Consider the following 16,703-nt stretch of genomic DNA (forward strand, 5'->3'; position numbering starts at 1 on the left):
CAAGCTTTTCTATTTCCATGCGAGGGATGAGCACGTGGGTGAGCTTGGCCAGGCGGGTAAATAACTCGAATATAACTCAGGGTGCGGTTGGGGGAACGGAAAGGGAAAAGGTTGGCGCAATATGTTTATTCTGTTCCCACGACCGTAATTTGGCGGTCGAAACTAGAGAACTCGAATAGTTCATCTCGTAAAACCCTCACGTATTCGGACGATGTTGGCGCCCCTAGTGCTACCCAAATGGGCAGTCCGGCTAATTGTATCCAAGCTCCCGGTATCTGCCCACCACTGTATTTCACTGTACGAATTCGGGTCCAGCATATTGAGCTCATGCAAGATTGTGCGTTCTACGTCATGTTGCTGGACGACGCTGGTCACAAGATCTTTCAGTGTTTGGCTGAGATACTTATGACATACGCGCTCATATGAATAATTACTGAGAACGATCATGACGTGCTCGGATTAGCTGATGTGATCTGTCAGCATGCTGGTGACCTTCTACATCAGGTCATTTCGATGGACGTTAGTAGGTGGTAGTGCGCATACACCAGTATAACTGCATCCGGTTAAGATCATTATAATTCGACCAAGTAATGATGCACTGCCAAAAAAGGGGCCTGTCAATACCACAGTAGTTCGAGTCTGATGTATGTCTTCTTCTTTGTACGGTGATAGTCGAATGCCCCATGCAGAAAATTGGTATACCCAACAGTCCTTCAATTCTCATAAAGAACTGTCTTTCTAACCAGCCGTATTTGGCCCTCCCTTTTAGTCAACTATGAACAATACCTAAGTTGATTCTCTGTTACTCCATGCATGCAGTCATCCTTGTCGCGACATAGCTGCTTATCAGCCAAACCAGTCAATCAATATTGTGGTTGAACACCTTCAACCTCCCCGGAACGCCTTGCTGTCGTAGGCGCCATTGGCGAGATTGGAGAAGGGGGGTCTCTGAGCAATATGCTCATCCTGTGACGATCCTAGTGCCCCGCAAAGGTCAGGATGAATTCTGCAAGCTTCTGAGCACCTTCCAGGGGGATCGAGTTGTAGTTGCTGGCCCGTATGCCTCCCACGCTACGATGGCCCTTGAGGCCCTCAAGACCCTGGCCCTTAGCCAGCTCTAGGAAGTTCTTTTCGTCTACATCCATATCGTTGGTCTAAATGATTGGGTCAGCCAGATCTACCTTGGGACATTGTAGTGCAACAGCGTGTCACTGATGTGGTGCACGGGATTTCTTGTATGATCCCCAAACTGCGGGTTTCCTTCCTTACCTTGACAACTCTGAAACAAATGTTCATTCTCGAGCGGAATGGCTTTTCCGTCACCAACTTGAAGACATCTGGGCGCGATTCCAACGCTCCATAGATGATCTCGGCCTTTTTGTTCGAGACAGCCTGTTGCCCATCCACCTTGTCTGAATAGGTGGCGAGGAGCTTTTTCAGGACCTGGCCTGCAATGTAAACATCAAAAATGCTCAATGTATTATACAAGCTGTTGTTCTTTGCGATGGTCTCGTAGGAAAGAACAATGGGTCCAATGGGCAGACCAAGCTTCCTCAGCAGCGTCGGTGATGGCTGGGGGCACACTGGGGGCAGGAGGTTCTTCTTGACGATAGCTACCGTCACGCCAGTTGAACCAAGATTCTTCTGAGCTCCGAAGAAGATGACATGGTAGTTCTTGACAGGTATCCTCCGCGACAAGATGTTTGAAGACATGTCAGCGACCACAATGGGGCCGGATCCATCGGCCCTGGGGGCAAGTACATCAGGAAACTTGGGGAACTCGACGCCGTCCACCGTCTCGTTGTCGCAGTAGTACACCATGGCAGCATCCTTGGAGAGCTTCCAGGTGCTCTCTTCCGGGATCTTGCCAAACTTCTTGTCGTTGATTGTCCGAGCATCTGTTGCCAGGTTGACATGCTCCGACCCAAGCAGGCGGCAAGCCTCCTGGTACGCCTTCAATGACCAGCTGCCCGTGACTAGGTAGTCGAGCTTCAGCTCGGTGGCCACCTGCTTCTGGAGAAGTTCGGCCACCTTGGCTTCGTCGTCGCCCACTTGCTTGAGTGCTTCCTGCTGCTTCCGGGTGACCCATGCGCCAACCAAGTTGTAGACGGTGGCTGAGAACTCGCCGCTGCCACCAGCCTGCATGAAAAGGACCTCATAGTCGTCGGGGATATCCAGGTAATTGGCCAGGTCGGCCTTGGCCTCATTGATGATGTTGGCGGCCAGGGCCGAGCGGTGAGAGTGTTCGGCAATACCCAAGCCCGTGCCCTGGTAATCTACCAGCGCCTCGGCGGCCTTCTCCAGGACATCAGTCGGCAGCAGGGCGGGGCCCGCGCCGAAATAAGTGATTTCTGATCTGGTGGGCATCCTCTGTTGCTTTGGGGCCTGCAGATGACGATGATCGTTCAAAACTTGGGTACAGATGCACTATTAAGTTCTGGGCCCTGCGTCAAAGCGGAACGAGAAGTTGGTGGTTACGAATGCAATCGTGAGGGCAAGATGAAGATCGTCAATGGCTGTTCTGCATTCAGAACCTGGCATGAAAGATCGAGGCGATATTGGCCGAGATGATGCTGGTCTCTGCAGAATTAGTAGAGCGCCAAAAAGGATGAGTAATAGCGCAGGGTCCTATGTCGTTGAGGTTCGGAGTCACGTCACCCAGTGTCAAGCGATGACTAGTCCGCTGGGCAGAAGCCATCGCCAATTTTCAAAAGTTGGGCCCCTCTTTCCCCGACGTCGGATGTCGTCAACGCCCCCCCCAAGAACGCCAATGCTCAGCGGACGACCTGGGACTACCTACCTAGCTAGGTAGGTAGGTAGGTACCTAAGTTGTAGGTAGCTTTCCCCAGATTTGGCGGCAGAAAAGGCCCCTGGAGCTCTTGCAGATTTGTGATAAAACGTGGGGTACAGTGTCAAAGATCGCCGAAGATTGGAGCAACGATAAGCTCCCGCCGCCTGCTGCCAGACGGGACGGGACCAAGTCACCACTCCAGGCACTGCTGGTACGCACGGCATCGCATCATGTTTCCAACCTGCGTCGACGCCATTGTGTCGCACGTCGCCCATGGGAACTTGAGAGCAATGCCCATCAAACTTCGGAAACAGAAAGTCTTAGTACCTAGCCTAGGAGCTTTAAGGGATCGGAGCATGGTGGCCGTGGAGGCTGGGCGGGCTGCATCATGCCACTACGACCCCCTGTTGCCTCTATTCGTTACTGAGATGGGTGTCATTCGATGCCCCCCGTCCCACTGGTCGCGTTTCGGCGGTTCTTCTATCTCCAGGCGGTCGTCCGTGGCGTGGAGACGGATGTGACAGCGGGCTTGACATCCGCTCTGCAGCAGAGGCTGCCATAGGTCGCACTGCGTTTACAGATGCATATGTCAGCCCCGGGTCGAGTGCCTGGTCGATCATAAGCGACAGGGATCTCGGGGATATCTTAGGTTCTAGGTCTGGCCTGTCTGGTCCTCCCTCGCAAGCGTCCATGGATGGCTCTGCCATGCAACCGACGTTGCAGCCCCGCGAACCCCTTGAATGGATAGAGTTTAAGGCATTGGAGTACCGGTAGACTATTGGCAGTAGGGTAAACTTTCGAACGATCAAGGCACCATTCCCCCATCCCAAGCCGGCAGCTACTAGCACCCAAACCGTCCTGTGTTTCCGGGGTGGGTGAGGCAGGCCAACTGCCGCGGGTGGACGGGGTGGACATTAGAGAAGCACAGGGCCTGGCTTTGACCATTTAATAAGATGGGGAGGTTACCTAGAGAAGGCCCGACGAGGTCGTGATCGAACATTACAAGATGGTGATATTACCAGTAATATTCGTGTTGGTGTTTCATGCTCGCCTGGCGTTCTCCTCCTCTTGAGATCAGATCCGATCCGACCTTCCTCGCTCTCTCCTCCTTTCGATTTGCAATGAATACGCCGAGTGCGGTGCATGCTGCTGTCCAGGACGTGCCATGAGGAAAACCCGAGAAAAGTGTTGTTCTTAGACGCAGCGCGTGGCTCCCAGCCAAGACGAGAACGAAAAAGACCAGGAAATGTCCGAGAGAAAGAACGCCGAGGCTGGCCCTGCGCGACACACTCATTCCGTCCCTGTAGCTTCGTTCCGTACGTCATCCCGTGTCCCAACCCTCCCCCGAACCCCAAACTGCGCAAAGAAGGCCGTCTTCAGTCCTGCAACCCACCAAAAAAAAGCCCGGAGCCGCGTGCCCGACCGTTCTACAATCAAATCCGTTCTGATGGTGCTGCAAAGCTCAATGCCTGCCTGACTAATGCCATCCGATGATATAGCTACGCACAACTCGCCGCGAACATGGTTCCTAACCTCGGCCCTGACCCCGCTGGCCATTAGGTTGATTCGCAAGCTGCTCGACCATGGCGACAACGTTGTGGCCATCCTGCCGCCACACGAGCTCGAGCACGAAGATCGCAATGCCGAGTTCCGGGAGCTTATCAGCGAATGCAAGAGCAACCGCAAAGACCGCGAGGGCTGGTTAGGGCGCATTCGGCCGATCCGTTGCGATGGGCGCATCATGGGCCAGTGCGCCGCGGCCGTTGCGGAAGCCAAGGACACCTTTGGCCGCATAGACATCCTCCTATGCTGCACTTCGGAAGGCAGGTCTCACTTCCTCTCATTGCGCTGCGCGAGGCAACCATTCTAATGAGTCCAAAACAGCTGTTGTCGGGACCGTTGAGGAGCTCTCCACCACTCCCGCAACGCAGAATCTGGTGCGCGACCAATTTGAGTCCATCTTTTTCTCGCAGGTCAACTTCATAAAAGCCGCGCTCCCACTCCTTCGAGCGCAGCACACCGGCCATGTCCTGATTCTCACGAGCATCGGTGGCCACATTGGGACACCGGGGATGGGTATTTACACGGCCGCGACCTGGGCCCTCGAGGGATTTTGCGACTCCCTGGCGTACGAGATCGCCCCCTTCAACATCAAAGTTACAATCGTGCAGCCGCACAAGGAGATACAGTCACTGACGAACAAGATCGTTTTCTCACCGCAGCTGCCTCACTACGACAGTGACAACAATCCCGCACCCAGCGTGCGGGATATTCTGACAAATGTCCTGAACTTGAATCCGGAAACGGCCGTGGAGGCGTCCGAAGACGAGATCATTCACCGCTACCCCAAACTACCGGCGTCAGCTATCGACAAACTGGTACAGGAAACGGTAAATGCCTTGACTGCCATCGGCGGCAACGAAAACCCACCTGCGCGGCACATCGTGGGGTTTGAGGGAGCAGAAGCAGTAAAGGAAAAGCTGAAGACAGTCACGGAGGAATTAGAGGACTTCGTAGAAGCGAGCCTCGCCGTCGATATCTTCGAGAGTGAGCTCAAGGCAGAGGCGAGGCAGGGTAAGAGTAAGGAGAGTGGCGGGAGTGCAACATCGTAATTGCATCCATATGATTAAGTGACTTGAGTCGAGTCGCGGCAATAGACAAATTCAGAGTAACCGCCAGTGGCACATGTTGAAACAAGGTGATGTATCCAGAACCAAATGTCCACCCAATAGTACGGACACTGCTTGAGTGACTGGTCAGCTATGCACGTGAGAAGAGTGATGGTGATACACGGCGGCACACCAGACTGCAGTTTATAGGTGCAGTGCTGTATACTTCTGCACGCATATAGTACGCGCAACCCTAGGTACCCGTAAGCAGTAAGCAGTAGGCCTGCATTACAGAGGCGGTATGCCTGTCGGGCCCCGTTGGGTGCGGAAACGTGCCCCACTGCTGCTAGCTGAGTTACCCCTGTTTTTAGCTCACTGTCCCATTGGCCCAGCCTGGAAGGCGGCGCACGAGGCTTCATGGAGCGTCTCCTTGTCACAATCCGAGTACTGTCAATTGATGCTGCGTGTCATATGCGCCGAGTGTCAGAGAGAGTGCAACCCCGGCCAAAAATTTGGCAATACTCAGCCTACCAAGAACAGCTCTCGCCCGGTGCTTAGACAGAGCACCCGCGACCTGGCCGTCTGCCACTTGACCGCTTGTTTCGTGCTATGTCGGTGTCCCGAAGGCATGCAGTTGCTCCCTAAAGTCGGCACGAACTCAAGACCAATGCCAGCATGACCCTAGACTCTCTGCTACCCATCGCTCCGGCGAGGGTGCGAGCCTTGGTGATACCCGTTGGCCAGATCAAGAGGGAAAGGTTCTCCTCCTTCATCGAACGGTTGAACCAGGAGCATGTCGTTCACCTCCGCGACATCAGCGCCGACGGGCGCCCGAATCGAAGTCAGTCGCCAGTCAGGGAGACCATGGAGACCATGACGATAGCTGTTTGGGCAGCGGGCTGACTTTATTCTGCGCAGACATGTTTTCGCCCCTAGCCTTCCCCGACGGTGCCATATTCTACGACCTCATAACACACGTGCCGCCACCCTCGCACCTCGCCCTCTCGCCGTTCGACCTCTATCGAGAACCACTCGCCGTTATTGCCATCGCTGATGGTGCCGAACTCGAAAAGGCCGCCTTTAGCAAGAGGCAATCCGCCAATGCGCCGACCTTGACTGAAAGAAATATACGGACGCTCTATCAAGAGCTGGAAGAGCTCAGGGACTCCCACGCGAAAGCGCTCACACACCAGGTTTTGATTTTCGACTACACGCAACCAGGGGAACATGCCATCCCTATACCGGAAGGGGTCAAGACCATACCGCCAGTGGCGCAATCTATAAGGACGACCATGAAAACCGTCATGTGTGACATCTCATCCCTGTTATTGGCAGAGATGACGACGCTGGCAAAGTCATACGAGGCCATGACAGTGATCGACTCCCCTGGGCATACTTCAAGGCCACAGATGAACGGCTCGTCATACACCGTTGAGGATACGAATCACACGCGTCGGAATTCACAATTCGCAGTTCCTACCGTGACAAGGTCGGTATCGTCTAGCGGTGCAGTGGATAAGGCCCAGGCCCGCATGTCTATGCCAGTATTCAAGGGTTTGCCCTTCGGCTCGAGCAGTTCGACTCCAACCAACCGCCCAACGACCCCGGTGCGGAGCGGCTTGTCCCATCCTCCTACCACTTTCGACGAAATGACAAATGGCAGTAACCCAGATGTCTCCAGCCCGGAACAGCAGTCCCCGTCAAGACCTGGGACCGCGGAGGGCTCCAAGTCCTCATCTCAGGACAAAGTCGCTGTGCAAGGCTTTGGGCCCGGAGGTTTGAACGAAAGGTGGCGCAATAAAGGAAAAGGTCGCGTTACAGTTCTGGTAGGATCCTTATACTTGCAAGCTGGCCGTTGGATCGACGCTCTGAGAGAATTGAGTGAAGGTGCTACAATCGCCAAGTCTATCAATGATCACTTATGGCACGGGAAGGCGCTTGACCTAATCACAACCTGTCTTTTCCTGCTCGGGTGGGCGGGTGTCGAGTTTCAGGTACCGACGATATGCCTGTCACCTGAGAAGCCCAACAAAGCGCCAGAGGTGGAGGAGGTCCTTTCGGAGCAGCCCAGACATCTGCGCAATCTACAAGCCATCCTTCCGGAGCTGCTCGAAAGAATCGTTGCCCTCTATTCACGTATTTCTGGCGAGCAACTGCCACCACTCCCCATGTCAGAGACGGTGATTCGGTTCTGCAGCACCATGACCGCCTTGCACATATGCGACGGCAGATTGGATAAGAAGTTTCTGGATATAGTGGTCTCTGGGAAATCTCCCGAGACACCTTTGACTACTTCTCCTCGGTTGGGCATCACACCAAGTCGAACCCAGATCGCCGGTCTCCTATTTAGAGCATTCCCCTCTTCTGCTCCTGAGGTAATCACTACAGTGGATCGGGCACTTGTTCTTAGCGGGATTGCGTCAGTCATGGGAACCCTGGGGTATCACAGGAAGAAGGCTATGGTTGTGCGAGAGCTAGTAGGTGTCCTTATTGGTGGCCTGATTGAAGCTCGTACACGTGGGGCCGCAGAAGTCGGCATTCATCCAGCAGCTGGCTTGGTGGCTTTGGATGCGGTCAATGGCCGTAGCAATGGTGCCGGGGCTCTTGAGCTCGGCGAGGGAGACATAGAACACGGCATCCATGCCTTCTTGGGGATTCTATGCAAGACATACGGTGTCGTTGGCTTCAACGGCACCCTCAAGTCGAATTTCAAGCCGCCGGCCGGTGACAGTGACAGCGAGGTCATTGCGAGAATTCAGAACCAGTCCATGGCTAGACACTATGGAGTTCAAGACATCAAGCTAAATGTCCTGCGAGCTTGTATCAACTTTTCTGAGGCCCTTCCGGATTTCGATGGCGTCCTGAAGTTCTCAGCCGATCTACTGCGCACCGCAGGAAAGGGTGTCGCACCCGGATCCCGACGGGAGGATGCAGCGCCAATAATAGCACGAGAAGAGCAAATTCGACTGACCAATAATATCGCCAAGACGTCTGAGTTATCCAAGAGGTTGGGCCTGGGACACCTCTCGGCTGAGTTTTGGGACGAGTTCCTCATACGAGGCATATCGCTGGATCCTCTGCAGCCAACGAGAGCGCCAGTGCCACACGCGAAGAGCGTTCTGCCAGGTGCGAACACTGCACGTGCCTCACAGGATGTTGATCCCTTCATATACAACCCATTCCTCAGGACATCAGACAAGGCCGTGGTTGAGCGCACCCTTGTCACCGGAGAAGCGGCCACTTTCCGCATCACACTGCAGAACCCATATGACATTGATGTTGATATTGAAAGTATCAAACTCGACACAGAAGGGTCCGCATTTGAGTCGTCCGTGGAGTCCACGGTCATTGGACCTTATCGGACACAGATACTGAAGATTCTTGGGACACCCAGAGAGGCTGGTGCCTTCAAAATCACAGGCGCTATTGTGCGGGTTCGGGGATGCCGCGAAAGGAGGTTCCCCATCTTCCCTCAGGCGTGGGTGGCCGATACGGAGATCAAGATCAAAGGCATAGGGCTGTCATCGATTGAAAAGACCTACAGCGCCTATGAGGGAAAACATTTGGCCCGGCCCGGCCCAGATCTGAAGACCGAAACCATGAGCTTGAGTGCGATATCTGCTCAGCCTATTATTGCTGTAAAGTCGACGACGCTGCCACAGTCGGCCATAATGATTCTTGAAGGCGAACGACAGGTGTTCTCCGTCACTCTGCAAAACCTGTCGAATGAGACACCGGCAGACCTGCTGCTATTTTCCTTCCAAGATTCGACACAAGCTCCTCTCCAGACAGCTTTGACGAATCGAGATGCGACTCCGGGTGAGCTTTACGAGTATGAGCTTGTCCTCGCGAAGAGGCGAGCTTTGCGTCTGCGTAAAATCGACGACTCCGAGAGATACATAGCGCCAGGCGGCACGAAGACCTTTGAATTTGAGATCCTGGGCAAGCCAGGACTCACCAATGGGACCATCCAGATCGATTACGCCTACCTGGGTGTACCTCCCGACGAGGTCAAGGACAAGTTTCACACTCGTCAAGTCTGCTTAGATGTGATGGTAACAGTCAATGCCAGCGTGGAGCTTGCGAGGATGGATATATTGCCTATTCAAGGAAACGTCCCGCGAGCTCTATGGAAACGTCTGGGTGTCAACGACACGGGAGAGGATTCGGCGGAACTCGACAAATATTGCCTTTTGCTCGTTGACCTGCGGAACGCCTGGCCAAGTCACATGCAAGTCTGTCTCGAAGCCGAAAAGGGCTTCACGATCGAAGAACACATCCTCCCTGGCAACACGAACCGTGTGGTGTTCCCCATCCCACGTGTATACCTCGAGGACCCGCATGCAGCGATACCGGCACTCAACCCGTCTCGCAAACGTCAGTTTGTCGTGAGCACGAGCAAGATCACGCCCGAGACGGAGCGGGCCAACCGCGAAGCCTTTTGGTTCCGCGAGCGTATCCTTGACACCCTACGGGCTACATGGAAGACAGTGTCCGGACCTGCGAGGGAAGGCAACGTCGAGCTACGTAGTATTCGGTTGACGCCTCGCATGATCGAGGCTGTCAAGATCGACGAGGTCGGCATCGAACTGGCTGTGGTGTCGAGCTTGAATGATGGCTCCCAAGGGGAGGACAACATTGTCTTCGTGGACGAGTTTGCCCAGATCAAGGCCACTGTGACAAATCGCACGTCGCAACCGATTTACCCGACTCTGCGCCTCATGCCCGCACTGTGTCACCGGCCGCTCAGTGTGGCGTTGGACTCAACGCGCAGGCTGGCGTGGAACGGCACCTTGCAGCAATGTCTGCCCATGCTTGATCCCAAGGCATCCGCCGAGGTGCTCATCGGCGTGACTGCCCTATGTAGGGGTGAGTTCGAGTTCATGGCCAGCGTGGAAGAAACGCGGCTGTTTACACCACCCGACGAAACCCCCAAGGAATCTGGGGGGAGGAAGGGCGCCCGGCCACGGTCAGATACCCAGACGATGATGGACGCGGTGCTCGGGCCCCGGGAGAGGCGGATCTGGCACTCGAGGCACAGGTGCCTTGTCAGCGTCAAGGACGACGAGGACGATGATGACGAAGATTAGTAATTGGTTGACATGTCTGAATAAAAAACAAGAATAATCATGTGCACAATGATCAAGTCCCCAGAAAGGGCTTTCACACAGTTGGTGCTACGGGACTGGTGGCAGCGCCTCAGTCAGAATCAGCCACGAGCATAGTATGTGACATGACGACATTTCTTGGTCCTGATCAAAGTCTCTATACCTCCCAATGCAAGTAATCGCATCGGGGAAGGGGTATCTCAAGCTCGTAGTGGGTACAATCCTCCGTACGTACAAGCCGCCATACATACAATCGCCATGTGCGAGCCGGTCCCTAGTGTACAAAGAAAAGAAAAACCGGCTGTGTTGTGTGTAGTGACAAGAATCGAAAAACATGAGGGAAGGGAATTAGTGCAGTGTCGTTCCGTGTCGATTGGCGTGTTCCTCATTACCATCAAGGCCGTTATCCTCAAAATCAACACATCGTCTGTTTCGTGTGTTTTGCCTGTCAAGCCACTCTCTGCCGCTTCTCGTCATCCTCTGTCGTCGTAGTCATCGTAGTGGAAGCAGGCGCCGCTGTGCTATCCTCAACAGCCTCCTCCATCACGTGATCCTCATCAGCTTTGCCCTCTCCCTCTTCCTCAGTAGTAGTCGAGACGGTGGTGGCGGTAGCAGGGGCCGACTGCTGTTGTGACTGGTGCTGCTTCTGCTTCTGCGCTTCCTCGTTCCTGATGGCGTTGGCCGCCCGCGCCTGGCGGATCCACTCGGCGTCGTGCATCCCCGACCGCAGCGCTGCCTGGTACTCGGCCACGTCGTGCCGCAGGTTGTCGTTGCTGGCCAGCGCGGCGAGGTCCGGCACCGGCCCGTCGTATGGCCAGTATTTGTGCACCTCGGCCACCTGCTCGGGCGAGAGCAGCTTCCAGATCTCTGGATCCAGTATCAGTGCCTGCGGGGCGTTAGTGACAAGTCATGTAGGACAAGCAGATGAGGCTTGCGCTTCGCGTTTCGCAGAGCTTGCAGCAGGGGTAGTTGAGATGAATGGTACAGAGATGCTCATCGGCAGGTGTGGTATAGACGAAGATATATCAATGGTCAAACGGGGAATACGAGCGGGGTCAACATTGGATAGCAAGAAAGATAGATGGATACTTACGCGAAGATTGGTGTCCGCCAGAGGCGACTTCTCGTCGACCAGCAGTTCCATGGCGAAGAAAAAAAAAATCAGTAAGACGAGATGAAAGGTTGGCAAGCGGTGTTGTGATCAGGTGATGGATGGAGGCGTGCTAGGCGTCGTAGAGGTCGTCTCCGTCCTCATAGGCCAAGCGGCGGCGCTTGGGCGTCTGTTCGACAAAAAGGGACGACTCCTCATCTGACTGGACCTCGAGGGGCTGGTGCTGTTCTCCCCGTCTCGTTGCGGTACTGGCCGGGCTTGCGTAAGACGTAAAATCCTGATCGGTTTCTGAGTCGATCTCGATTGGCAGGTCTTTATGTCCTCGCCCATGCTGGGAGTCGAGCCAGGTGCTGAGAGACGTAGTCTTCTTGGCTGGGCCGGTGGTGGTGGGGCGCGGGGGAATGGTCCAGATTCCGACCACCGGCTGGCGGGACTTGGTGGGGGCCGTTCTCTTTGACGGCACCGCCTGAGGCGGTGCCATTGTGGTCCGTCCCTTGGCTGCCGCTCTCTTGGCTGGTGCCTTGCCTTTTACAGACGGTTTGGTAGGCTTCTGAGCCGCAGGGTTGGCGTCTGATTTCTGGCTTACACCGTTCGGCATCGTGGGGGCCATAGCTTGGAGGAGTCTGTGGTTAGTGGGAGGGCTCGGGTACATAGATGTGGTCGCCTTGGGCCAGGTGCCATCTGCGGCCCGGAAACTCAGCTCAGGTTCGTCGAGAGGGTCAGAGACATATCCGTCCCGCAGGTACGGGATCTTCAGCGTGGGTCGGGGTGGGTTGATCCAAGGCAGGTTACGAGTCTTGACCACTTTTCTCGCTCGTGGCTTGGGCAGGCCGTCCTCAGAGTCCTGGCCATCTTCGCTAACATCGTCGGATTCAACATCGAGGTCGGTCTCCTCGTCACGCGTCTCCGCAGGCGGGGTCTCCTGCTTCTGTTTCTGCAGAGCTGGCGCTCTCTTTGCCCGTGCTTTTCTAGCCGCCGGTGCCTTCTTCTCCGCCGGAGTCCCCTGCTTCTGCTTCTTCGGAGCGGGCGCTCTCTTCGCCCGTGCTTTTCTCGCCGCCGGAGCCTTCTTCTCCACCGGGGCCTTGTCATCAGCCTTCGATTCTTCCCTGGGAGCCATGGTGAGTATCGTCCCTAATCTTTCTGATGCGATGCCTGGAGTAATGGGCAGAGCTTTGATGGCACAAAGCGCGAGGACTGGGCAACGGTTGACGGGTCTACGTATGTTGGTAACTACAGGCAGCTTGAAAGACGCTAGCCGTATCTGTAGCCGGTATCGATACGCGCTAAGGAAATCAAAGAACGCTTTGACCTCCTACACGGCATTTCCATTATTCTGCTTGTTCGATCTCCTTCGCATCGTGGCATTGAATCTCCTGACGGGTTGTTGCGAACTTGATTCCTTCGACTATAAACCGACTTATACAACCAACTGACTCCACAGCAGGCTTATCGCGGCCTAGCGTGGAGTTAGTCGGACGCTACTGTCTTATCGGGTGAAGAGGCTCAAAGGCGCCACGCCCATTGGCTCAACCTGCTCGAGCTGGCGTGCACGGACATTCCCGGCCGGCAAGGATTAGTTAGGCCCTTTTGCCTTTAGGCCAGGCCCCTGACGTCGCCTGGCAGCGAAAGGGGATTCTTGGCCAGCTGGCGCCTACCTACAGGCGAAGGGCGTTGTTGAAGATACCTGGTCCCAAGAGGACGGGGCGAACTGTATACGCTGAGGAGCCACCACTGACTGCGAAGCTTCTCGAGAGCTACCTCCCGACCCAGGCACCGCACTCTATTCACTCGAGTCACCGGCAGTCCACAGGACTCACTCCCATCGCCGGAACGTCAGCGCCTGTCGGTTGAAGCCACGTACGCTACTTGTCGGCCCTGTCGTGTGTCCTCTGCTGGACCGCCTGGCGACTGGGACCTGCGGAAGGGATACAACACGCGCACAAGACCTCCCACCGTCGCATAAGTGGAAGCAGAGCACCAATCCAGTGTCACTCCACCAAGATGATCAGGTCAACGCAAATAGCCCGCGTGGGCGACGGTATGCGAATCCAACCCCCTAGCCATCCTCCTTCCCGAGCTCCCTTATGCAGCAAAGCAGCAGCGCACTAACACGGACTGTTCTTCCCCCCTTACAGGCCTCATGCTGTGCGCCTCGGTCGACGAGGAGTCGATGGAGTCGTCGCTGGCCGAGATCAAGTCGCAGGTCAAGCTGATCCTGCGGCGGCTGAACCGCAACGCCGAGCCGCAGGCGAGCATCGAGTCCGGGCCCTACACGCTGCACTACCTGCTGCAGGACGACATCGTGTACCTGTGCATCTGCGAGCGGTCGTACCCGCGCAAGCTGGCCTTCACGTACCTGGCCGACATCGCGGCCGAGTTCGCGGGCTCGTACCCGGCGGCGCAGCTGCACGCTCCCGGGCTGCGGCCCTACGCCTTCATGGAGTTCGACACCTTCATCGGCCGCACCAAGGCCACGTACGCCGACGCCCGCGCGACGCAGAACCTCGGCAAGCTCAACGACGAGCTGCGCGACGTCACCCAGGTCATGACCAAGAACATCGAGGACCTGCTGTACCGCGGCGACAGCCTCGAGCGCATGGGCGAGATCAGCTCCCGCCTGCGCGACGACAGCCGCAAGTACCGCAAGGCCGCCGTCAAGATCAACTGGGACCTGATGCTCAAGCAGTACGGGCCCTTTGGCGTCTTCGGGCTCATCGTCCTGGTCTTTATATGGCTGCGCTTCTTCTAAAGGGGGAGGACGACCAAGTCAGCAGCCGAGGGACCATGGAAGAGAGGCTATGTTTATTTTTGGTACGAGATCACACTTGTCGACACGGAATCGGCTGTGAGACTGGAAGAGAAAAGGACCATCTTGTGGAAGGAGGACGAGGCATCCAACAGTCGCCTATACTGCAAAGATGCGACGGTATCGCGTGCCAACACATATGAGCACTGTGATTCCAGGAGCGAAAGCCTGGTGGACTACTCCACACGGAGCTGCGAGTAGTATGGTAGATGGACAGCCAGGTGCACATACGGTTTGCACCACATGATATTGACGCGATAGGAAGGTTCAGCATCACGATCTTGGTGATTACAGCAAATGCGAAGGTAGAGCCTACGGTGTACCAGTAAACAAGTACCACAGAGTGTCTCAACTCAGGACTCGTAACCTTGCCATCTCATCATGTGCATGGCATAGCGATCGAGATTAGGCACGAGGAGTGAACGGAATCGGTTCAAAAACTGAATGCTGAACTGGCATCACATCTATCCCCCTTTGTGAAGATTGTAGCCCCAAACGTAGACCGGCTTATATGCCGGAACGTTTGGAAGACATGGACTTTCTCGGACGGGACATATTCCTTCGACAAGTCTCTATCCAGATCAACTCGTAGTAACGGATATCAATCAAATTAAGGGCTGTTATGCTATATTCCAGAACGCCAATGCTCCATTTGTGCCGCAACGCTGCGCTAGCGATGCGCGACACCCTCGCCCTGTTGAACGCCTGTGGTGTAAAGACAACACTCGTCTATTCCTGAAAGCCGACGGCACGACATGCATTACTCCCCCTCTCCCAAGTCCAGCACCGGTGAGATTTCGCTCACATGATCTGGCAATTGCTCGTCGTCGCGAGGACGCCCGGGGCATGTGTCCACTCGAGGTGTTCCCGAAACTCGGCCATGCCCTCGTACCCGCCTTCGTCTTGGTTCCATTTGACCCTATCCATGTCGTCCTCGCCCTGCTCCTCGGTGTAGTAGTCCTCGCAGAGCGGGCACAGGATCCGGGCCTGCCACTCGCCCGGCTCCGGGGGCATGTGGTTCGCGATCGCCACGGGGGCGAACACGACGGCCTTCTCCTCGCCATCCGACATCTTGAAGCCCGTCGCCTGCCAGTTGGTGTCCTGCGATGGCGTCATGCTCGTCGCACTGGTCGGTTCCGGAATGTCGCCGGTGGTCGCGGCCCTGGACGAGGGCATCTCACGCAGGTCCTCCCACACGATGTAGCCGTCGCAGAAGTCGCACACGAAGGCGATGTCCCTGTCGCCGAAGCGCTCAAACTTGCCGGTCTGGTTGCACGCCATGAGCTCCTCCAGACTCCTCTGCTGCGGGTTCTCTGGTGCCCTCTGCACCCGAAACACCTGGAAGGCGCCGAGGCACCGGGTCGATGTCTCCTGCTCCGAGTTGAATATCCGCCGGGCCGCCCGGCACTGCGCCCTGTGCAGCTCGCGGCGGAGCTCTATCGTCTCGCGGGCCCATATGGGGTTGATCGGCCCGCCTGTTCGCACCCACTCCTTGAAGTTCTGCGCGTGCAGCTCGAAGCGCGTGCACAGTATTCGAAGGTCCTCGAGGGAGTCACCTAGACGGCAAGAGCTTATTAGGTCAACTTTTCTCTTCCACAAGTCCTGCAGCTGCAATCGGGGTCTGGGTGGGGTTTGGACGCAGGCCCACGAGCCTCACTCGCCGGGGAAGGAATGTAGGGTGGTGTTCGAGACGTACTTTTCCTGTCATGCTCGTAGTAGCCCCTCCCGTGGACCAGGGCCGGCAGGGACTGGAAGTCCTTCTTGGCCTCGTCGATGGTCTCCTCCAGTAGGCGGAGCTGCTCGAACTCGTCGGGGCCCCAGGCCCGCTTGTCGGCAAACATCAGGATGCGCAGGCCATCGTTGATCGAGTTCGCGATGACGGCCAGGAGCGAGCCGACGCTCTCGTTGTTCATGTCTTTGCTGCGTCCCTCCGGCGCCGAGCGGCTTGCTGGCCCTCCGTCCGGGATGGAGGCAGGCGGGAGCGGTCCTTTCCTGTGACGGCAGCCTGGGGGGTTCAGGATTCGGTCGCTCGTGGGCTACGCAGGTCCGGCGTCCGCTTGGAACGATTGTTTGGTGGAATAGGGAATCCTCGCTCTTGGTCTAGTCCGGGATTCGAACTCGCCTGGGCTTGTAAAGGGGAGGTAGTTGTCGTGTTAAGTCTCAATGACGGATCGACATGTCATGTACGTCCTTCAGGTGTTCGCTGTCCAGTAGCCAAGACTGGGGAAACGCAGATCGCTCGCTCGCTCGCTCGTTCAGGGTTCAATGCACGATTGCG

General features: G+C 56.0%; 6 protein-coding genes across 6 annotated transcripts; 2 read left to right on the forward strand and 4 right to left on the reverse strand.

Moving 5' to 3' along the window:
• Positions 1–977: 977 nt before the first annotated feature.
• JN550_008743 (uncharacterized protein) lies at positions 978–2,367 on the reverse strand (the record flags this gene model as incomplete). The annotated part of the gene is made up of 2 exons (XM_049320737.1): positions 978–1,154; positions 1,270–2,367. The coding sequence occupies 2 exons, from the start codon at positions 2,365–2,367 to the stop codon at positions 978–980; spliced, it is 1,275 nt and encodes a 424-aa protein (XP_049169401.1).
• Positions 2,368–4,037: 1,670 nt separating this feature from the next.
• On the forward strand, positions 4,038–10,490 carry JN550_008744 (uncharacterized protein; the record flags this gene model as incomplete). The annotated part of the gene is made up of 6 exons (XM_049320738.1): positions 4,038–4,107; positions 4,291–4,515; positions 4,676–5,371; positions 5,772–6,011; positions 6,086–6,241; positions 6,319–10,490. 6 exons carry the CDS (start codon positions 4,038–4,040, stop codon positions 10,488–10,490), a joined length of 5,559 nt encoding a protein of 1,852 aa, XP_049169402.1.
• A 466-nt stretch (positions 10,491–10,956) lies between these two features.
• On the reverse strand, positions 10,957–11,652 carry JN550_008745 (uncharacterized protein; the record flags this gene model as incomplete). Its single annotated transcript, XM_049320740.1, has 2 exons — positions 10,957–11,394; positions 11,602–11,652. The coding sequence occupies 2 exons, from the start codon at positions 11,650–11,652 to the stop codon at positions 10,957–10,959; spliced, it is 489 nt and encodes a 162-aa protein (XP_049169403.1).
• A 79-nt stretch (positions 11,653–11,731) lies between these two features.
• Positions 11,732–12,736, reverse strand: JN550_008746 (uncharacterized protein; the record flags this gene model as incomplete). The annotated part of the gene is made up of 1 exon (XM_049320741.1): positions 11,732–12,736. One exon carries the CDS (start codon positions 12,734–12,736, stop codon positions 11,732–11,734), a length of 1,005 nt encoding a protein of 334 aa, XP_049169404.1.
• Positions 12,737–13,620: 884 nt separating this feature from the next.
• JN550_008747 (uncharacterized protein) lies at positions 13,621–14,368 on the forward strand (the record flags this gene model as incomplete). The annotated part of the gene is made up of 2 exons (XM_049320742.1): positions 13,621–13,657; positions 13,755–14,368. 2 exons carry the CDS (start codon positions 13,621–13,623, stop codon positions 14,366–14,368), a joined length of 651 nt encoding a protein of 216 aa, XP_049169405.1.
• Positions 14,369–15,226: 858 nt separating this feature from the next.
• Positions 15,227–16,338, reverse strand: JN550_008748 (uncharacterized protein; the record flags this gene model as incomplete). The annotated part of the gene is made up of 2 exons (XM_049320743.1): positions 15,227–15,981; positions 16,122–16,338. 2 exons carry the CDS (start codon positions 16,336–16,338, stop codon positions 15,227–15,229), a joined length of 972 nt encoding a protein of 323 aa, XP_049169406.1.
• Between the last annotated feature and the right edge of the window lie 365 nt (positions 16,339–16,703).

This window comes from Neoarthrinium moseri, assembly GCF_022829205.1.
Source record: "Neoarthrinium moseri strain CBS 164.80 chromosome Unknown scaffold37_Wmoseri_CBS_16480, whole genome shotgun sequence".
Classification (NCBI taxonomy): Eukaryota; Fungi; Ascomycota; class Sordariomycetes; order Amphisphaeriales; family Apiosporaceae; genus Neoarthrinium; species Neoarthrinium moseri.